The sequence below is a fragment of the Nematolebias whitei genome, chromosome 10, assembly GCF_014905685.2.
Source record: "Nematolebias whitei isolate Nwh7 chromosome 10, NemWhi1, whole genome shotgun sequence".
Taxonomy (NCBI): domain Eukaryota; kingdom Metazoa; phylum Chordata; class Actinopteri; order Cyprinodontiformes; family Rivulidae; genus Nematolebias; species Nematolebias whitei.
The window spans coordinates 11233098-11255821 of record NC_056507.1 but is presented as its reverse complement, the minus strand read 5'-3'; the positions used below and the strand labels follow the sequence as shown (position 1 = coordinate 11255821).

The 22724-nt window shown below is 41.3% G+C and overlaps 2 protein-coding genes across 2 annotated transcripts in view; one reads left to right on the top strand and one right to left on the bottom strand.

Moving 5' to 3' along the window:
- Positions 1 to 415: 415 nt before the first annotated feature.
- LOC119416160 lies at positions 416 to 2267 on the bottom strand. The gene is made up of 2 exons (XM_037683351.1): positions 1747 to 2267; positions 416 to 997 (listed from the first exon to the last, which is right to left on the bottom strand). Exons 1-2 carry the CDS (start codon positions 2129 to 2131, stop codon positions 630 to 632), a joined length of 753 nt encoding a protein of 250 aa, XP_037539279.1. The 5' UTR covers positions 2132 to 2267; the 3' UTR covers positions 416 to 629.
- A 462-nt stretch (positions 2268 to 2729) lies between these two features.
- necab2 (N-terminal EF-hand calcium binding protein 2) overlaps positions 2730 to 22724 on the top strand; it is a 114962-nt gene continuing 94967 nt past the window's right edge. The window contains exons 1-2 of the mRNA XM_037683348.1: positions 2730 to 3139; positions 7787 to 7811. Coding sequence (XP_037539276.1) covers positions 2813 to 3139; positions 7787 to 7811 — 352 coding nt within the window. The 5' untranslated portion in view covers positions 2730 to 2812. The remainder of the gene's footprint in view (positions 3140 to 7786; positions 7812 to 22724) is intronic.

Below are 22724 nucleotides of genomic sequence, written 5' to 3'. Positions count from 1 at the left end.
CAGCTGTTGAGCCGAGCCAGAGCGTTGGTCAAGCTAAACACTTAGCATGGGTCATGCTCAGAGAAAGTGGAGTGGTAGAAACGGTCGGCTGTTCCTGTATCGCCGGATTGGGAAAATCATGCAGTCATGCGGCAGCTATTCTGTGGAAGGTATATCACTTATCTGGATATCAGAATATTTACATCACTGAATCAGAATCACTGAACTGGGCGAAAGCTGTGAGCTTCCTGTCTGCCTGTGTTTACATGTGGAAGCCAGAGCATTGTGCAGCCTGTGATCTACTGTCACAAAAAATTAAACATTAAAAAGGCTGTACAGTATTTTTATATTATTTGTTTTTAAAAAAGTACAGACTGGATGCAAGGCAACCTAACATTTACAGAAAAGGAAAAAATAAATGACAACAGCAGGGATGTAAATAACTTGTTTCATTTTATTAGGAGCAGTGATAGCTGAAGTCTGTTAAATTGTTACAGGTCCAGAATGCTGTGATCAGTGGAAAGACGGGGCTAGCATGTACAGATGAGCAGCGCAGGTGGAATGCTGGGACAGCAAAGAATCTTCAACCCAAACGTCTAAGCATGATAAACTTCAGACACCACAAGGCAGAGCAGCAGTATAACATCAACTCAAGGGCTGCAGACACGATTAGTCTTTATTTTCATAAGTGTTATAAGGACTTGATCTTGTACAGGCATTGTAAATTCATTGTTGTCATCTCCTTCCAGTGCTGACACAAGAGTGTTAAATGTTTCTAACGCTATACCAGTGTACAGCAAAGCGTCTGCGTCATTTTGTAGAAGAAAAAATGCAACTTCATCACACTGAGTGGTCTTGTCCTGGACATCTTTTCTGCCAGACGTGTTGCAGTATTGATGATGATCTTTTAGCGAAGGGTCCTCCCACTGTGTGTGGACTGAGTGCAGATGTGGCCCAGGAGGTTGTGTGGAGACGCTAGCCAGGTCTGGGATGACTGACGGTGAATCTACGGTGCACTCTGAATAACACAAAAATACAAAATCAAATCAGCGTAACACAACCTGTCAAGTGTCACTTACCTTATTACGTTTTAGGAAGGAAATTTGTAATTCCACACTCGTACACACATGATACATCTTAAATGTCAATAGTGCTGTTTTAGTGGGGCTTTAGCCCCCTTAAATTTTCCTAAGCCCCATCAAATTATGCTATAATATCAAAATATTGTGATTAGATTTTAGTTTTTCATCCTTAAAAAAATCAGTTGGAGCTAGGTTGCATTTAAGCTTTTTCTTTAAAGAGTTTAAAAGAAGTTTTTTTTTCAGCTGTGTCTGTTTCAAATAACCTGCCTCTAATAACTCAACATATTCTTTATTAACAAAATCCCCAGACTTTTACAGCCCTGGGGGCTGAATTTTACCAGGTTGCTAAATAAAAAGCTATTCTCGGACAGTTACATGAAATCATATACATCTCTGCTAGCATGCTACTGATGTTAATTACTAACCACTTTGTCTTTAAGATTTGGATTTGGCTGCCAATCAAGTACTTTCTCTTAGTGATAAAGTATTTTGGAATTAAATTAATAATACACTAACATCCACAATAACACTGCAACCAGCTAGCGCTGATGCTAACACCATCCACAGTATAGTAATTATAACATTACAATTATAACATTAATAATAATATAATTCAGTAAAAGATAAGAGCTAAGCATGATTAAAATGTGAAGCGGGGACAAATCACATTTTCAATTCCACTCACCGGGAACAGATTGGGCCGTTTTGTCGATGTTGCTGGAAGCTGTCTGGCTCACAGTGGTCCGGATGAGCTGCCTTCTTTTCTTTGGTGGGGCCCGGTCATAGCCCAGATAGAGCTCCGGGTCGGGGTGAAGCTCTGTGGGCTTTTTATCAATAAAATGAAAGGAGCAAACATAAACTCTCTTCGGGGGGTATTTGAGTTTTAAAGCTGCCAGCCACGCTCGTTTTCGATCCTCCTTCCTAGGCATGGAGTGCAGTTCGTAACGCGCTGGGCACACACAGGCCTTTCGAAGTTGTTGATGTGCAAAACAATACGTTTCTAGCTCGTCTTTCAGTTTTCTGGAGCTGTTGTGACAGCCAACAACAGCACAAGTTGAACCCGAACTCATATTAGAATTGTTTAAGCCTCCTGCTACAGCACAAATTACTAGAATTTGTCATTAGCAAAAGTGCCTGTCATTAGCAAAAGTGCCTCTCGCTTTAGCTCACCGGAAGTATAAAACCGGGAAGGGGCGGTACCTGTCTGTCATGGCAGCCCACATACGCTCTTGCAGAATAAGGTGGATAGAGATTAGTTTTTTGTTTTTTTTATGTTTTTTAAACTTTACTCCTTGTTTGGGTCATTTTTGTCAACAGAACCGAGTTGCTGTTTGTTGGATGCGCATGCGCAGTTTTGAGGAAAGACTTCCGCGCAGAAAGGGCAGAGCTGGGGGAGTCTCATTACTAAAGGTTAGATCTGTCACATCACACGTGCACGCTCACATAATAACGCTAACAGAGTGGCAGTTGAGGAGACACACCTTGATACTGGGTCAGAAAACACCCCTCTCTGTTCAGACGGTAAACCAGAAATAAACTTGAACCCGTCCCTGTTGTGATTTAACCTTTTTTTGTTGTTGTGCTTTTACTGTTTTAGTTTGCTCAACAGCCAAATGTGCGTGCGCGCGTGCATGTTGGGTGTGATTTTGGGGTGGGTGCTGTGATGTAACAGGGAGAAGTGTGCGGGGTGAGGGTGGGGGCTTCTCTCTCTCCCCCCACAGAGCGCAGCATGAGCGCTCCGCAGCAAAAGGATGTGTGAGCAGGCGGCGCGCTACTGTCGGGACGGAGTCCACAAACTGCTCAACAAAGAACAAGCCAAACTCCGAGCCCAGGAGAGCCGCGAGCAGCCCAAGCCCGTAGCCGGTCAGGACAGCGAGTCCGCGACGGCAGCGCAGTCCGGAAACAGCGGCGCCCAGCCCGGTGGAATCGACGGGCTCGTCCGCTGGATCGTCACCAAAATGAGCGACAACAAGAACGTCTCCAGCCGGGAGTACGCCTCCAGCAAGGAGGAGGTGGCCGTGGCCCAGGAGCAGTTCTTCGCCCCGGAACCTCGGAGAGGCATCTCGGTCATCTTGGATGTGAGTATGAGGCTGAGGGGTGGAGTGGGGCGGCGGAACCATCCAGCGGAACGGTGCGCACTTACGCACAGTTAACTTGAACGCAGCGTCACTCTGCTCTCCATCCTCCATGTTCACTTCTTATAACTAACGGTCTGGTTAAATCTTCTTTTCTTCCAGCGTCACCGCCCTCGAGGAAAAATAAAATAAAGCTCTCTGACAGCTGAGCGCAGGTCTTGGGTCGGTAACTCAGAGGCGGTTCTAGATATGATGGGTGTCAAAGGAGGGGCACGGTTCTAGCAGATAGGGGAAAGCGTTTAATAAGACAGGAGAAAGTTTACTTAAGACTTAATTTGATGCATTCAGGTTATTTGTCCATGCTTTAAATAAAAGGTAAAGCTGTTTCACGCTCATCCAAACGTCTGATGTGCTGGGAGTGGAGCTGTGATGTAAAAGAGCCGAACCTTTGAAACAAATGAGCACCGAGTCTCACCGTTCTTTTTTGTTCCTCCTCACATGCACACATACATGGTGTTCTTTACTTTTCCTCTAAGACAAACAAACAAAAAGTGAAGGTAATGCGGGGGAGTGCAGTTGCATATTGGGAACATACGTCCAAAGGTGTGTTGTTGTTTTTTTTTTTTTTTTTGGGGGGGGGGGGGGGGGGGGGGCGGGGCGGGGGGTCACACTTGACAAGTCTTGAGGTATGGACATATGTCCTATGTCACTAATGACCTAGACCGCAATACTGTCCATGCTACATTCAGTCTTGAAAGGAACAGATCCACAAGATCTGGCTTTCTCCAAAGACCTGTAAATCCCATCTCCAGTTGGGATGTCCAGCTTAGTCTTTACCATTCAGGCTGACCCACCCCTAGTTTTTGACACTTATTGAATCCTTATAACACGCGAGCTGCTTTGGTGTGAACATGTTCACACTTTGAAACATGGGACCAAAAAAAAAGATGCAGCACATTTTTACAACTTGAAAAATGCTTGTTTTCATTTTTCTCACCTCCATAGCAAATGCTGTCTGAGTTTGAGGTGTAGCTGCTCCACCCACTGCGTTGAGCTGGTGTCTATTCAAACGCAAAGTACATAATTTAATTTTAACATATTTCAAACAATTTAATTACACCCCCACCCCCAATACACATGAGATTGAACAGTCTTAACAAAAGCAGTCCACTAGGTAACAGACCAAGTGTTAAACTCATTCACAAGAGGCCTAAAATAAAATTCTGATACAGTTCGAGCCACGTTGGGTCAATCATTTTCTGAATACTAAATAGGAATAAATAAAGAAGATTTCTCAACTTTATGTGAGAAACCTTAAACTTTATTTTTTTATTTTCAATCCACCCTTGACGTTAAAAGTGGAGTGATAATGTTTTTGCCTGTGTCTCTGTGTACAGTCTGTACTGTTAGCAAAATATCTTGTGAATCACTGGATGGATTTTATTGAAACTCTCAAAAAATAATCATTGGATGTATAACCAATTAACTTTTAGAGTCAGCCATTTCCAAGATGGCCACCACAGCCAAGTTATGAGTGAGATAATTTTACAGATTCTGAGCAAAGATTTGATGTGGTAGTAACTGAGAGTCATGCAAAACACTAGCAGATCAAGCAAGATATTTCATGAAATGACACAAAGTGATTTTATTTTTTTTGTCAAGGTTTGACCAAAGTGGCTACAACTCCATCGTTTCTCACACGATGCTCTACAACTCCGGTTTGAAATGTTCTGCATTTATTTCATGTTATTTATTTAAATCAAAGTTTTTGTTTGTTTTCAACTCTGAGGCTGACAATTCTGTCTGCTTTACACCCAAATGGAAAAACTCCAGCGTCAGCCTGCTCTGTTTGATTTAATATATTTTTTCTGCGTGACTTTGACTTTTGAAATATTAAATGTTTCACCATTTTCCACTTTTTATTGACCCCAACGTTATTATGTGACTGAAGTCTTACACCAAACGCTTCCCTGCCCCAGAACTGCAGCTCCTCCTTCATTAGATCATCTTTTTTCTTCTTTTCTGTTCTCGTCTGTCACCTGAAGCCTCTGCACGTTTCGTCAGTGTTTTTTAAACTCCTGTCATCCCTCCTCCTCCTCCTCTTCATCATCACTCTATTTCCTCAGCAGCCTTCATCCTTAATAAGGTTGTTTGCAGCCCTCCTCTTCCTGCCTCTGTCTTCTGTTTTGTGGAATCTTTTCTGCATTTCTGTTGTAACTCTTCACAGATACTCACCTCCTCCTCACCGCATCCCTTTCTCTCCAATCCTCTCTGACTCTGGCAGCTTTTCCGTGGAGCCGAGTACACCCCAGGGTGCAGATGGAAAGCCGAACAATGCAGAACAGCTTGTCACTTGGTGCGCTGCTCAGCTCAGCTCTAATGATTTTTCACTCCGGTCAGTTCTGATGGATCCAGTTGCTGCAAGGCGGCTCCACATATTTAGTTTTACAAACCAAAAACTAGTGTGACTGCAGAATATTTTAATCTTTAAGTGTAATTATTGCACCAAACGCTCAATAAATAGTATCGCCTTTCATGCCAGAGTTTGACTGAAATTATATTTTTGTTGAGAAATAAAATTTGAATCAGACCTGGAAAATTCATTCTTAAAGTTTGTATTGTGTACGACTGTCAGCTATTACCACACTAGATTTTAGTGCAATATCTACAAAACTGAACAAGTGGGACACTCATGCCCTCGACACTAAGGGATCTGAACAGTTTATAGTTTTGAAGATAACTGTTTTTCTGAACTGGAATTGAACAGAGAATGACGTAAACCTTAATGTTTTTGATGCAAGATAATCAAGTGGGTAGAAGTTACACTGTAGAGGAACAGAGGAAGTTTTTTTTTCTTGTCTGAGACAGCACAGAGTGACGGATACTGGAGAGAGGAGGAAACAGTTTTATCCACCACCAGGAGCAATAATGGAGTCAGGGGGTGGCCAATGGTGGCCTTGTCCTCCGTAGAATAATTGTGGGCCACCTCTATCATTTGAGAAAACTATACTTTTAAGCAATATAAAAACTAGAAAGCATACTTTTCTTAAATGATTGGGGTGATAAGCTTACACACACACACACACACACACACACATTTGTCTTTCGATCTTTAGAGAGACTTTGCATTGACTTCCATTTATTTTTCATTCATTTCTATAGCATTACCATGACCTTTACCCTAAACCTAACCATCACCAGTACATACCTAACACGTCCTCAATTCACACCTTTGTCCTAAACATAACCCCTAACCCACCAACGGCACTTCTTCTTATGGGGACCTGGCTTTGGGTCACATAAGGAGCAGTTGGTCCTCACAATGTAGTATAAGTTGGAAAAATGGGCCTTACAAAGTACCATAAATAAAGACGCACGCATGCACATGCATTTTTGTTTCAGGTTACCTTGTAGGGACCAATTTTACAAAAAAATCATGCATTGTGGGAACCAACTGCTGCTTATGAGGACCAAAGCTAGGTCCCCATAAGGATAAGTCTCATTGGGGGGTTAGGTTTAGGACTAAGGTATGAATTGCGGAAGGGTTAGGGTTAGGCATGTACTAGTAATGGTTAGGTTTGGGGTAAGGGTCAGGGTTAGGCTATAGAAAATGAATGGAAGTCAATGCAAAGTCCCCTAAAAGTATGTTTACAAGAACACACACACACACATATATGTATGTATGTATGGTGGCCATCTTGGATTTTGACCTGACAACCCAATTAATACTGACTTTTATGCCTAGATGCAGCCACGCATTAAAATGGTTGTCAGTACCTCACTTATTTTTCAAGTTATCAAGCTCACAACACAGATGACTGACCGAGCACTTCTGTGTGTCATGGTGAAGAAAGAGCTGAGTCGAAAGGCAAAGCTGTGTATTCATGTTCCAACCCTCACCTGTGGTCATGAGGTGTGGGCCATGACCTGAAGAACCAGATCCCAGATACAAGCAGCCAAATGATCTTCCTCCATAGGGTGGCTGGGCTCAGCCTTAGAGACAGAATGAGGAGCTTCGTCACTGGAACGGAACTTGACATATTTCTAGTTCCTCCTCTTCGGACAATCATAGCCGTTGTTGTTTTTAACATAAATAGGCTGTTGCGGCCATCTTGAATCGGACTAACTTCTAAAGTTAATAGGTGTAGATGCTGTTATTATTATGTTACATTTATTGATTATTTTCTACAAGTTTCATTAAAATTTACCCTCTAGTTCACAAGACAATTTGGTAACAGAGCCCTTTTAGTAAAAAGTGTCGTTATTCACTTTTAGAGTTAACCAAACTGATTTTAATTCTGTGTAAATGTGATAAATGTCGGGAAGCACACAACATGACAACACTGCTGCTGTCTAATAGAAAATCTGCTCTGTTGTTTAAAATTCCTGTCCTGTTTTGCCGTCAATGAACTCTGGTGTACACTGATCGATGCAATTAAGTGTTTGCAGAGAACAAATGCAAATTATTGTAATTAACTCCTCGGATTCGATCATTTCTATATGCATTTATCCTGTTTTCCTGTATGTAAATACTAATTTGTGGCTTTCCCAAACCCCAAGTTTTAATGAGATGATTTATGTTCCAGTTTAAGTCTCGTTCTGCAGAAATTCCCACACTAACTTCCTCTCCTTCTTTCTTTCTGTTCACAGATATTCAGAAGAGCCGACAAAGATGGTGAGTGAAGATCTTCGCTCTTTAATTTTGGTTTTCTGAGGCTCAAAGACGAAACGCGTCTGTGTCGGGTTGTTGTGACATTCAGCAGTTTGTTTTCATCTCACTGCGTTCAGGAAGCTCCACTTTTACTCATGACGTGTTCAAGAACTCAGAACCATGTTTTTATTAAGGGATAAAGCTTTGCTTCTATATATCATAGACCCATTTTATACACAACAGAACCATATTGTACCGTAAATGCCTTTAAAACTATAAATCTGTTATTTATTTGCTCATAATTAAACATCAGTGCCTATTTCTTGTTGATACCAAGAAATAAATAAAAAAATCACTTTAATCAAAAGTTAGTCCATATAAATGAAAAATGGTTTGTTTTTCCTAATTCCTAAACATAATCAACTGCGGCGGCCATCTTGATTTGGTTTGTGCTGAACATTTCGTAACTGGCACATTACATTCAGGTGTCTTCAGTGACTTTACTTCCTGATTACGTACATTTTATTTTGGTGATACTTGAATGAAGGCTAAGATGTCCTTAATTAATAGTTTAGTTTAATAACATATTATCTTTTTAAAGAATGAATGATTTTATTTAATCTGCAAACAACAACCTGCTGCAGCTTTTCTTCATCCTCGTTAGTTTTCAAACATCTTTGGGACTTTGTGTGTGTGTTTGCCGTCACTGCTGCAGCTCTGTATAGATTTTTAATGTTTTACTTGTTGGGACTTCATGTGTTTTCATGGAGAGTTTCTGTAGAGTTTTTTGTTAGCGAGCAGTTTTGTTTATGTTCTCTGGCATCTGCTGTTCTCTCTTTTCTTCCTGCCCAGCCTGGTTCTTTTCATCCACTACCTCTTCTTATTTCATCCTTTCACTGAGAAGAATTTAACTAATGAGGAAATGGCAGAAAAAGCTTTGCTTTTCATGACAGCCAGATGGTCATTTGTGTGTTCTTCTATCTAAGCTGATTACTCCTTTTCTTTCTCCCAGCACAGCTAGAGCTGCAACATTTATCTCTGAAAATAATAAAATCTGTGCACAACCATGAGGGTTTAATTGGTCGTTCCTTAGGCATGAGTGGAAACACATTGCTTAAGTTCAGCAAACAGGAATGATTTTAACCTGTTATCATCACCACAACCATGCCATCTTAGCAAATGCCACTATGGCTATAACTCATTTGGCTTTACAGATACTGAGCTAAAATCTGGTGTGGTAGAAGTTGAGAGTCATGAACAGCCCACATCCAGAGCTAACAGATCAGGTGATTTAAGATTTGACAAATACAGCAACAAATCCATCATTTCTCTTTAAAAAATTATTTCCATCTTCTACCATTTATCTGTAGTTGGGTCATGGAGGCAACAGATCCAGGAGGGAAACCCAGACCTCCTTCTTCCCAGCAACACTTTCCAGCTCCTCTTGGAGAACCCAAAGGTGTTCCCAGGCCAGAGAAGAAACACAATCCCTCCAACGAGTTCTGGGTCTTCCCAGTCTCTGGTTTCCTGGGTTTCTTCCCAGTGGGTCGTACCTGAAACACATTCAAAGTAAGGTGTCCATAAGGCATCCTAGTCAAATGAACCTCCTGAGCTGACTCCATTTGATGCAGAAGTGCAGTGGTTCTACTCCGAGCTCCCACCGATGACGGAGCTCCTCACCCCATCTCTAAGGCTGAGCCTGGCCATGAAGGAAGCTCATTTCAGGTGCTTGTATCTGGGATCTTCTGTTTTCTTTCATGATCTAAACCTGATGACCGCAGGTGAGGGTTGGAACGAAGACAGACCAGTAAATCCAAAACTTTGCTTTTCGACTCAACTCTTTCTTCACCATGATCGACCAAAGCAACGCCCTCATTACTTAGGATAAGGTCCTGATTTGATGATCCATCTCTCGCTCCATTCTACCATTACCCAGGAACAAGACACCCAGATACTTAAACTCCTCCACCTGAGGCAAAGGCTCCCCCACCACCCATGGGGATTTTTCCACCCATTTATGGTTAAGAACCATGACTTCAGACTTGAAAGTTGATATTTGTCTAAAACAAGCGGTGGATGATATGGCTTTCTTCAAACAATGCCTTCAATTTAAATCTTTGCACCATCCAATTACCAACTGCTCTCATGTGGAACATCACTTAGAACCATTTTTAATTTCTGCCTCTTCCAGAAGCAGCCTTCTCTCCAACAAGCTGTCGGACTGCGTGAAACTTCCTGACAACTGTCTCTTGGGGCAGTTTTGCACCAGGTGCAGCCCGTCTTTAAAGATGAGGAGCGAAGTTTGTGTTTGCCTGCACTGCTGCAGCACCCGAGCGAAGGAGAGCTGCTGGAGCAATGATGGTTATTACAGAGAAACACTGTTATTTGATGTATAGAACACAGGCTGGAGGAAAATAAAAAATCAGTGAGCATGAGCTGAGAAAGAGCTATTTTTATCCCTGTGCTCCTCTCTCCTGGGAGAGGACCGGGGAACTGTTTTAATGAGTGAGACTGAGAGAAGGGAGATGCCAAAGGGGAAAGGAGAGAATTGTTAAAAAGTAAAGTGGGTTGCAGGGGTGGGGGGAGTCTGAGAGGGAGGAGAGCGGACGAGGGGCGAGGGAATAGGAGTATCATATTTTGGGCAGTAATTGAGGTGTTGTTGGCTTTACATTCAGAGAGCGTATCTCGGAGCTGCTGAAGCTGCAGACTGGGAGGATGTGTGATGTACCGCAGATACAGACAGGGACGAATCTGTTGGTACCCTTCCACAATAGTCAAAGACATCAACTGAGCTAACTGAAACCAAAGCGCTCCAGTTTTGTCTCATCAGTCCCAGAAACTTTAGTTTTTGTCAACAAGTATTTTGGTGAACTCCTGTCTGGCTTTTTTTTAGCGTTTTTATACTGAACGTGGAGTCTCCTGGGTCTTCTTCCATGGATTTTCAAAGTATTGCAGATGGTTTGATCAGAAAAGAGATGTACCTTGACCTTAGAGTTCAACTTGAATGCTTTTGGATGGTTTCCTTTGTTCCATACGCACATCTGTCTGATCAACCTGGGGTTGCATTTCTTCTTGCAACCATGGCTTGGGAGGTTAGCTACAGTCCCATTAACATATTCCTTTTTAACAGGGGTGCAATGGTGCATGTATTTGTACCATAGCAGTTCAGTACAGACATTTTGGATGGATACGGGGAACTAGAATACCGATACGTCAGTCACAGTTAATCACTGCTCCCATCTATAGGCAGGTGCTTTATTTAGCTGTAAAGGAGCATACTATCTAAACCATATGTGTCAAACTCAAGGCCCGGGGGCTAAATGTGGCCCTCTTTGACATCTTATCTGGCCCCAAGATGTTATTTTAAATGTAAAACACTTTTATCACTTTATATTTTTTTCAGTAATATTTGATTATGATGTCAAAAGCACAACAGAGAACATCAAATGAGGCCATTCAAACTCTTGTTGAGGAATCTGCAATCAAGAAAAGATATTGGGTATCTAACGAGTTAATGTAGATTCTGAAACCGGACCATAGCTTGAAAAAGGTTTTAATTTTGGCCCCCTTTCTTAAGTGGGTTTGACACCCCTGATCTAAACACTCTAAATCAAACAAAGTGCTTCGTTCAGAAAACTGACCTGCCTGTTTGAGTCAAATCAACTGTGTTAAAAAAAAAAAAAAAAAACTCTGGTCTCAGGGATTATGAGAGGTGCATGTACACAGTCAAAATTAACAGTACAATAATTCAAATGATACATTTGATTTTTATTTATATTCTGTACCTTGATTTTGTAGCTTGAATTAAATAAAAAAACTATGCCTAATATTCAGCACAGGCCTTTTTTTTCACACTACCTTTCAGTTCATGGAGTGTTTTCACATTATGGACAAATTATTCAGTTCTGTCTCACACAGTGATGGCTGGATCTGGGCACCTGGATGTGGGATGGATGGATGGATGGATGGATGGATGGATGGATGGATTGTCTCAGTTTTAACTCATGGTCGAATTACAGAAGCAAACACTCTTTAGTCCTTTAGTTTATGTTGCATTTTATTTATTTTTCTTAAGGCACTACTTTAAAAAATCTGAGAAAAATACTTTTCTTGAGTTTATGAATCTGATTACAATAGGGACACAGTTTACAATGAAGAATGGATTAAAAAAAGACAGAAATTTTCAACTTTTGAAGTTTTATAGTGAATTTACCAGGTAACAAATCCTGTTTGGCTTTAGATTACGTTATATTGACCTTCCACACAAACAAGGGTGATTTGTTGGTAAGTAGTTATTATCTGTTAAAAATAACACTAGAACTCTGATTTGTTTCTCTTTCGTGTTGTAATGAGCCTGACTTAGGCGTCCTTTACACCTACGCCCGTCGAACACATGACGTATCTGTACGTCAGTAAACTTGCTCTTGCTCTGCCCCAAACTTTTGATCTGCTCAAGATAATTACATGAAACTTCATACACAGATGTATCTTCAGTAGACGGAGCGTTGTGTATACTTTTCATCACCTGAGCTTCAAGTTCAAGGTCGCAAATCAAGGTCAGATGTTATACAATGTCTTTGCTTGTCTGGGCCATTGTCATAGTTATTGTATAACAGTTTGTGGACGAGCGTATGATGCATGTGGTACTCTTGTTGATATTCTTATCAGCTGTGGTCAGAGGGACATGAAGCAGCTTGGCGTTGGTCTGGTAGCCTTTACTTTTAACACAGAGATGTATAATGATTATTTATGAGCTTAACAGACCTATATCACCTTTACTTTTTCTGCTCCATGTTCAGTGTGGTGCTAATAGCCCAACCAAACGACCCACTGGACGTTTATTTCCATTAAAAAGGTCCAACGCTTAGACTGAAACATGACTATACTGCAAAGATTAATAATCTCTTTAAGGTGACCAACAGTCATCTGCATGTGTGCACACCTATCTGGGCAATGTTTTTGTGTTCAATCAACGTTTATTTTGTTTTTTGGAGGGGGGGGGGGGGGGGGATCTCTGTGTTCAGGTGTTTATGCAGCATTGTTATGCAGCTGAGGGATTTTTGCAGCAGCTGGGAAGCCTTTGAAATCATTGCATCATTTGACAGCAGTTACTGGATGTGCAGCAGCTCCTGCAGATAGTTTTCATCTTTATGTGGGGGAGGGGGGAGTCACAGGCTGCAGCAGCTTCTCTAATCTATGACTGAATGACATCAGGTTAAATTTGCATTTTGCTTGTACTTTCAGAAGTTGACTCTCCAATAATATATATATATATATATATATTTTTTAAGTTGTATAAATTATTCAGCTTGAATAGTTTTGTCCATGATGGTCTCATTTGGCCAAGAGCAACTTTTTATTTGTATTTTGCACATTTACAAGTTCCTTGTTCTTCTCCCACCACTGAAGACAGACCATATTTTGTCCATGTTTCTGTGCGTGTTTGTTTGTTTGCACTGAAAACAAATCAGTAAACAGATCTGGGGTAAATTCTTTATTTTATGTAACCTTTATTTCACCTGGAAAGTCCCATTGAGAGTAAAAATCTCTTTTGCGAGACAATCCTGGCCAAGACTGGCAGCAGCACACAGAAGTTACAGAACATTCACAGCAATAACAGAAAAAGTTAACTCCATCATAAACAAATTAATGAAGATAATTAAAGATTCCTCAGTTCAAACATTTACAGACAGATGATTCCTTCTCAAAATCAGTAAAAACAACCTTAAAAACATTTAGTGACAACAGCTCCTTTAGGTTCTTGTGTTTCTGCAAGTGGTTCCAAGAAGATGGAGCAGAAAACTGAAAATAGTTCTTTCCAAGTTCAGTTCTCATAGAAGAATCATAAAAATAAAAATAAAACTCTATGGCTGATTTACTTTTGGAGTTGACCCAATTCCACCACAGCTAATCAACATTAGCCAACATAAAAACTGCTATAAATCTGTCAGATTTACAGAAATTGAGCTAATATTTGTTGTGGTAGTAGCTGAGAGTCAGTCACAACACATACTCTAAGTGAGAACAGATCTTGCGTGAGGTTATTTAATACCAAGCTTGAAACTCTGTGTGATGCGCATTCGTTAGCCTTCAATTTCCTCAGTTTTATTGTTGCGAATGTGTCTAAACTCACAGCCAACACCACACAAACAGCAGGTAATGCAGCATTATACTTAATTGTTCTTTGAGTATGGATATTTTTGTGCAGCACATAGTGAGCAGATGTAAAATTAGATTTTTAAATGACTGCAAGTGAGGTTTGAAACGTGTCCTGCTTGTTGTAAAACTCCAGCACCTCTTTGAGCTGCTCAGCCGGTCTGATGAAACCGAGTGAAAACACCTGTGCAGGTGAACATCACCTGGTTCAGTCACTCTAATGGAACAGGAGGAAAGCTTAACTAGTCATGGGGTAGGTGGTTTGGTTTCTTCCTTCTTTTAGTGACCAAGGCTACCATCTGCTAATTATTATCCTGTTATTTGACATAAAACTGGGACACAGACAGTTTGGGGAGGCTTGTTTGTCCTCGTTGCAGACACCCAGAATTACAAGCTGACAGCTTAACTGCAGCTGCTGGTGTTGAGTGGTCCTCGCTGTTCCCTCCATGAAATTGACCTCCTTCATTTGGCTGCAGAGAGAAGAGCATTTTCTGTTTCTCATCGTTCTGACAATCTGCTGTATTCATCTTTAGTATACGAGCAGGCAGGTTGAATCAGTCAGTTCAAAGTTTTTCTGTTCCTGCTTGTTTCTTTAAATGTCTTCTTTCTTTTAATATTTGCATCAGAAGTTGTGATGAAAATAGTCTAGTCTCCCTATCGGTCTCTTTGGGTGAAATGATCTTTTCCGTGTCAAAATCTCAGGTCTGAAGCAGAATTGTAAAGAGCCTTGTCTTTGATTTCATTGTTCTTTCGTTTGGTTGAAAGTTGAAGTTGACTCGTCTTTCTGCAGCAGTTCCGTTTTAATAGTTAATCATCAGAACTTGTTCAGAGGCTCTTTTCTGAGAAGCACCTCATTTTTCTGGTTTTGTCAGTTTTAGATTTCACATTGTAATATTTAGGCAATTTCTTGTTTGTGATGCTTTAGTATTAATGATATAAAAGCTTTATATTAAAAATGTTGTCAAATGAAAGTGTTGAACTAAACAATGACAAATGTAGAGGCTGCACTGACTTTGGAAGAAGTGGAGTCGAACTGATATCTTAAAACAAAGGGGCCAAATTCACTATCTTGTTGAAGCGCCAAAATTCACAGTTGAAACCCGTGCCTTGGTGTAAAATGTTTTTCTCTGCAAAAACAAGCTGAGAACTTGATTGCAGATTTTTTTTAATTAAAAGCTTTGTGTGAAAAATGCTATGCTAAAATGCTCATTTTGAGAACCGAAAAAAGGGACAGCCCATGTCGCGTCAAGGGGCCTCCCTCCCATTTTTCTTAAAGACGCTGCTCGCTCCCTCACGATCCATCCTTCGGTTCAGTCATACTGCCATCCGGTGGTCAAAAAAGGTACTACGCACTAAACAAATCAACATTTTTTTTCTTAAATTTGACAATAATGACAAATTATTGTCAAATTTCAAATGATATCATTTATCGCAATAATTTCTGAGACAATTAATCACCCAGCAAAATCTGTTATTGTGACAGACCTACCTGGGGCCCAGTGATAAAACCATTAATTTGTGGGGGTCTTTTGCACACTACGCACACCCGACAGACACACACATTACCCGTGACGAGAGGATTGTCTCAGTACCTTCCAAATATGTTGCAATATGCCTTTAAAAAATTGTTTGTTGCATTAGTGCATTATCAGCTCATTTTATTGTTTTGAATGTGGCATTCACGATGAGGTTTAGCTCTTATCCAGCTGATTTTCTTCATGAAGCTTGCTTGTTGCTCGGACGTTCAGCCAAACAGACCTTTTACAGCAGGAGAACTGAATTTGACAGAACGAGGGTGTGACGTGAGGGGCGTACTTAAAAACTGATGTTCAGATAAAGAGTTGCAGAGATGAGAAGCTTAAAGAAGAAAGAGGGATGCTGTGAAGGTGCAGAACAGTGTCTGCAGTTGTTGCAGGAGCACGTGAGACGGATGATGAAGTTTCTTCTAAATAGATCAAACAGAAAGATGAACTAAGAGCTGTGATCCTGACAGCTTGATGAGTTTATAACTCTATCAAACATTTTCCAAGATTACAGCCTCAAAAGAACACGTCATTAAAAAAAAAAAGAGGAAAACTCTTGAAGAACCAGATCAGACCCATCGTAAGAAGCCAAAGTTCAGAGAGCACTGAGAGGTCTTTTGAAGACATCTGCTGTCAGATCCATAAACGTTTCTAACTCGGTCAAAACGAGCGTCCTGACGACGGTCCAGCAGCAATTAACACGATGGTGAGGCGGCCTGTGAGCTTCTCCGACAGACGGACCTCGTTGGAGCCAGCTGGTTCCTCAGTGTGTCAGTTCATCTGCTTCAGAAACCCTCGCATTAAACTAACGACCCAGGAAATACTGCTGACTCGGGGCCAGTGTGAAACTGCGCCAAACGCATAAACACGACTAAAAGAAATGTGAAAGTCCTGGTTTGGAGCCAGGCTGCAGGCATCAAATTAAATCCTGCTGGTTGAAATCTACAGAATCTGTTCTCGAAGTGAAACTAAAAGCTGCTAAATTCAAACGATCTGATTATTCACACGACAGGAACGGAGTTTATAAACTAAAAAACTTTCAAAGAAAGGTCTGGTTGCACGGTGGACCAAGCTGCGGATTGTTATTTTCAGGATTTATATCCAGACATCTTTCAGCTTTTGAGGCTTTTTGTTTTATTTTTATTTTCTGGGTCAGCGCCATGACCTGCAGTAAAGCACATTCTGGGAAGCAAAGTGTTAAATGAACCCGTTGTTGCACTTTTTATCATACGCTCGTCAAGTGGCAGACATATTATGGTAAAATCTCCCTCTGTGCATCCATAAACTTCTGATCTGCTCAAGATAATTTAATGCAACGTCAAACACACATGCATCATCAGTAGACGAGCGTCACGCTTGCCTTTCATCACCTGAGCTTCAAGGTCACAAATCACGGTCAAATTTTATAAAAGGTTTGTGCTTGTCCGGGTCATTGTTACAGATTACTGTATCGCTGTATAAAAGTTTGACAGACATACAATGTGCACATATGCAGTACTCTTGTTATATTTGTAAAATATAAATATCAGAATAAGCTTTATTATCGTTGTACCAAGATACAAAGAGAATATGTTCGTACAGTCGTCTGAAAGATGGGCGGAGTGCACGTAGCTGCTGCTATATAGCGCGGCCTCTTTATCCTTTTCAGAATACTTGTTTTAGATAGAAAAAGGGACAAAGCCATGAGGAGAGGATGGTGGTATTACAAAAAAACAATTTCTTCACACCTTGTCCTAACAGGACATGATTTAAGACATCAAAAAACTGCCAGCAAGCACATTAATGAACACGTTACATATGCATTTGATGACGAGGCGGTCCATGAAGCACTAAACAGATAGTCCAATGTCCTGATAAGATGATGGTCAGCCGGCACAGTTCTGATAAGCCTCCACAGAAGTTGGGGGTGGAGGGTTGGGGTTTGCGATAGACAAAGCTTTTCCTTAGTTTACACATTTCCCAGGAGAAATTGATAAGTCGGCCTGTTCCAAGGCCAACGGGGTTCAGATTCAGATATCCACAATTGTTGATTTATTCAGGCAGACTTTTTTTTCTTGTCAGCCTTGAGTCTTTACTGATACTACCAAGGTCCGAAATGGCCAGATTAGGGGGTGCATTCTACTGGTCCGTGCTAACGAGCCTCTTCAAGGTCATTTTCATGCTGACGAGTCCCAAAGCCGTAGGTGGCCTGCGATTCAAATCACTTCCATCTTACAGTTTAGCTCGTAAATCAGCTGATTTTGCATTCTCAAAGCACAAATCAACCTTCACATAGGCAGCAGCCTGACGAGGGCCAAATTAGCTACAGCCGTCTTCTTTGTATGTTGATAAACCAGGAACCAGACTATTCCTAAAACAGAGAACTTATCATAAATCCAGTTATATGCAATTTCAGCATCCTCAATTAACAGCAGAGGTAGACGCATCACATTCCACTTCCCCTGAGACATATCCAGCTGCACATGTCGTCCGAGCAGATGAGGGTTCTCCAGGACCCTGTCGCTTTGTTGAAAAGATTTTGTCATTTGCGTCAAAAGTCCAGTTGGTCAGATCCAAAACAGTAGTTTTCATTTTGGAAGATGTGTAATATAAAATGAAGACTTTAGATATTTATATATAAATTTGGACATTTCTAATAAATATATGCAGACAGTATGCTAAATCATAAAAATGGAAAGCATTTATTGTCAGTGCACAATTTTTTAAATCAAATTAGGATTCTGCAGCTGAAACAACTTTTGATAAATAAAAACAGCATTCATTAAGATTTTACAAGACAAACTGTCAATACGCTGCCGTTACAGCAAGACAAGCATCTCATGTTAGACACAGCAACTATATAAACATAACACAAACAGTAAGGACATTTGTGCTGATCATATTTTGTGTAGTAATTCTTTCTGGCAGGAATTCTTCTACCATTGAAAATCCTGTTTATTTTTCTTTAAATGGCGCCACGTTTGTCAGAAAAATGAGTTTTACGGGTTGATCAGAGGAGCAGAACACATGGATTGTGCTCGTGAAAAACTTGCCAAATCTTTTCTGCCAACGCCAAACAGCTTATTCGGCTATTCTCTTTGTTTTTGAGCAGCTAAAGAATGAATCCTAAATTAAAATAATCTTGCTGTGAGCAGCAGTGAAACTTATCACAAATCATCAGTTTCAGTTTGCAGAGCAGCAGTCAAAACGGTGTCATGTGTATCTAATTACCTGCATTCTTTAATCACTGACAGAGCTGCTAACGAGCCTCGGAGAGCCAGATGCGGGGGGGTGGGGGGGTGGGATGCAAAATATTCTTCCATACTAAACAATATGGTCTGTTTTCTTTGGGGAAACAGGTGTAAAATGCAAAAATGTGCATGTTTTTAACAACCTGAACTCATATTTCTGCAGAATAACCTTGCTAAGAAATATTTTAGAAACTTTGCACAGGGGCGAAAATCATTCAATCAATCAAAAAAAAATTCACTCTAAAAGATGCAAGTGGCATTCCTTGAAGGCATGCATATCACCCACCACCTTTTATGTCAAAGTTTAAACTAAGATTTCTCGATCTGTTTGTGCTCAGAGTATGTTTCAGGGACGCTCAGCTTCCTCCCCACTAACTTCAGCTCAGTACCTGTACAGGTGACTTGTGTTTTATACCGTCCAAGCCTCTTGTTGGAAGAGTGGACTGTGAACATGTGGTTGTGATGAAGTCGTTGGAAAAGTGTCTGCTGGTGAGAAATGCAGACTGACAGGAGGATTTAAAGAACTCACATCTGTCAAATTAAAGCACGTTTGTGGATTTCTAACTAAATAGATTTTAAAGTCTCTGAAGTCCTCATCTGTTTTGACAGCCTGTGAGCACATCTGTGCTTAAACACCTTCAAATGAGTGCAGTCAGTATCGTCTATGACCTTTGACCTTCACACAGCTCTATTTCACACCAATCTGTCATTCTGGTGACAAAGTTCCCATTTTGAATTGTTGCTGTAAACTGAGACTTTTCTTATCAACTTTAGTTAGCGACAGTGCAAAGTTGTGATTTGTCTCTTGAGGGCAGGATGTTTGTGTGAGCTGTGGATTTGCTGAGCGATTGTGTGCATCTTTCTGGGGACACGTTACTAATAAAATGTCTGCCGTGCCTGCCTGCTTTCAACTAGAAACAAAAACTGGAAGCCTAGCTGTGCCTGCATGTCACAACACAAGTTTAGATCTTGAAGTAACTCAGCAGAATAAACTTGAAGACATTTAGGCATTTTTTACTTTAATTCTATATTTTTGCACGTATTGCTGAACCAACAGCACAGATGTTTGATTTTACGTGAATGGGTTCCGTCAGATGATGCTTGAATCGAAACTGGATTTTTACTAAAGCAGAGCGTCAACTTTACGGTGCATTTAAAGTGATCATGTTTTGTTTTTATAAGTCCTAATTTGTCACCTTACAGTCAAGGTTTTATGTTTTTTTTTCTTCCTTCTAAACAAGAAAAACTGAGCATAAGTCTGAAATTCACAGATGACTCTGTGGGAAACCTACCTGTCCGTACAGATGGAACAGAAGTGTCCATGAAGTGAATACAGTTTGGTTGACGTCACGCTGAATGTGGAACAGAAAGATGTGATGAAGCCAGGGGACTGGAGGTGAAGAAAGATTCTGTGGTTTTCTCGGCGGCCTGCAGAAGAAAGAGCCGTGCAGGGGATTGAAGTCTTTGTTCAGCATCCTGGTCGTTTGGTTTTAGATCAAAGGCTGAGAGTTAAGGTGCTTTCCTCACCTGGTGCTGCTCGTCTGGTCCTGGCTGCAGCATTTGTAAGAAATAAAAAGCTTCAAGGGGAGAATGGCTGATTGGATTTAGAAATGTTCTGAGTACTAGCCCCTTTTTTATAATATAAATAAGATTTTTAAAAAGTATCTGAAAAGTTCTGACTCGAACACTGAGTTGATTTCTTCCCTTCATCTGTGTCCAGCTCTTCTATCCTTTGATTGTAGATCAAGCATGTCTTCAGGGCGAGCTACGTTTAGGCTCTTCAAATATAGATGCTGCAGGTGTGAAGTTTGTATGAGCAGTCAGTATCTTACATGCAGCAGACGGAGGTCAAAGGCCTCTGAGTTTGAGGAATAACAGTGAAATTTTCAGAGTTAAGCTATTATTTACTCAAATCAGAAACAACTCAATAAACTGCTTTTTTTTTCTCCCATTGCAGTTTAATCTATATATATACACACTAATATATTACTCCTTGTTATTTCTGTTTAATTTACTTTGTCCACATTTTCTCAACCAGTTTGTTTTGCTCAGCTTACTGCTTGTATAATTTATGCAGCATGATTGTGAAAACCATCTTGAACTGGATTTTAACTGGACCGTACAGTGATGTCTGAAGGTTTTATCTAAATCTGAGTGGCTCATCATATTTTGCTAACAGACAGGCATGTGAACACAGACACTGGCCAATACATTATCGCCCTCCTTCGTCTTTTGGAGACGAGCGAGGAATATGGCTTGACATGAATATTTTTAATCCCCAGCTGAAGTTTGTTGCGTTGACTCTGGAGTGAACTGATCTTGAACTTGGCTCTGCTTCTTGTTTCAACGCTCCTCAAACTGCCGGCTCGTGGAAAAGAAACCAAAGGCAGAGGAAACTAAAACTAAACAAGTGACTGGGATGAAAGTAAAGCCTTTAATCAGTCCGAGCAGATTCTCTGCTTGAGTGCTGGAAGTTTGAGAGGCAATCATCGATCCGCTGATGTGACCTTTTCCACCACGCTCCCCCTCAAAGGCACATGCTCTCAAAAAACCTCCTGAGAATCTGAACAAACAAGCCATGATGAGATCAGGGCGGCTGCGCGTGAACACATTATCCCAGGTTCTTCTGCATGCTGAACAACAAGATGGCCGCGCTCAGAGCAGTTGCAGCTTCACAGGCTCCCGGTACCATCCCAGTTTTTAGAAGTTTTGATATTGACTCTGTGCCTGACTCTGCGCGATTTATGCGTGTGAACTATAGCCGAACCGAACTGATGAGAATAGGAGCGGATTTGCCACGAAATATAGCAGAAATCAGCAACAAACTCAAAGCTACGCTCGGCAGAATGCAGATCTTAAAGTCATCTACCTGGAAGCTGCAGCAGAGGCGTTCCAGCGGGCAGAAGAGGAAGCGCTGCTCCCGGCTTAAGAGGAGAGGATGCCGGGCGGGGGTTATGGTGAGGCTACGAGCTAACGCTAAAGCCGGTAAACTCCCCATGCCGTCTCTCTTTCTGTCGAATGTCCGCTCGTTGGACAACAAGGTGGATTTACTTCGTCTGAGAGCGGGCGCCTCAGAAGAGATGAAGAAGTGTGCAGTGCTTTGCCTCACAGAAACGTGGATTACAAGTGAAACGCCGGACTCAGTCTTCCAGCTGGATGACAGACTTTTATTTCGAGCGGACCGCTGCAGCGAGCTAACGGGGAAATCACGGGGGGGCGGAGTGTGCATTTACGTGAGTAAAAGTTGGTCCACGAACTGTACTGTTGTAAATAGCTCATGCTCGAAGGCTTTGGAGCAAATAACAGTGAAATGTCGGCCACATTATCTACCCCGAGAGTTCACAGTGACTTTTATCACAGTTGTTTACATTCCTCCGGACGCTAATGCTAATGAATCACTACAGGAGCTTCATGATATCATCAGCTCGCTGCAGAACAAACACCCCGAGGCTCTTTACGTTGTAGCCGGAGACTTTAACCACGTGAATCTAAAGGACTGTCTCCCAAGCTTTAATCAGCATGTGACGATTCCGACACGTGGAGACCGCACGCTGGACCGTGTTTACACGAACGTAAAAGATGCATACAAAGCCGAACCCCGCCCCCACCTAGGACTGTCAGACCACATCTCAATCTTCCTGGCTCCTGCTTACATGCCCCCGCTGAGACGCTCCAGACCGGTACAAAAGAAAGTTAAATGCTGGATCCAGGACAGTGGCCCCATACTGAGAGATTGTTTTGATCGAACAGACTGGCAGGTTTTCAGAGAAGCTGCTGAAAATGGAGGTTCGCTTGATCTTGACCAATACACATCCTCAGTACTGGGTTACATTAGTACATGTACTGACACAGTCTCCACTATCAGATATGTTAAAAGCTACCCAAACAGAAAACCTTGGCTGAATGCAGAGGTGCGTACCCTGCTGGAAGCCAGGAACACTGCCTTCAGGTCTGGAAACTCAGAGGAGCTGAGTAGGACAAGAAAAGAGCTGGTTGCTGGTATTAAGAGGGCCAAGGCCACATATGCA

What these genes read in the sequence shown, in the direction of transcription:
- LOC119416160 (XM_037683351.1), bottom strand. Translation starts at nt 2,131, where the DNA reads ATGAGTTCGGGTTCAACTTGTGCTGTTGTTGGCTGTCACAACAGCTCC. An exon ending in AACGGCCCAATCTGTTCCCG is followed by an intron (nt 998 to 1,746) that starts GTGAGTGGAATT and finishes TGTGTTATTCAG; the next exon opens with AGTGCACCGTAGATTCACCG.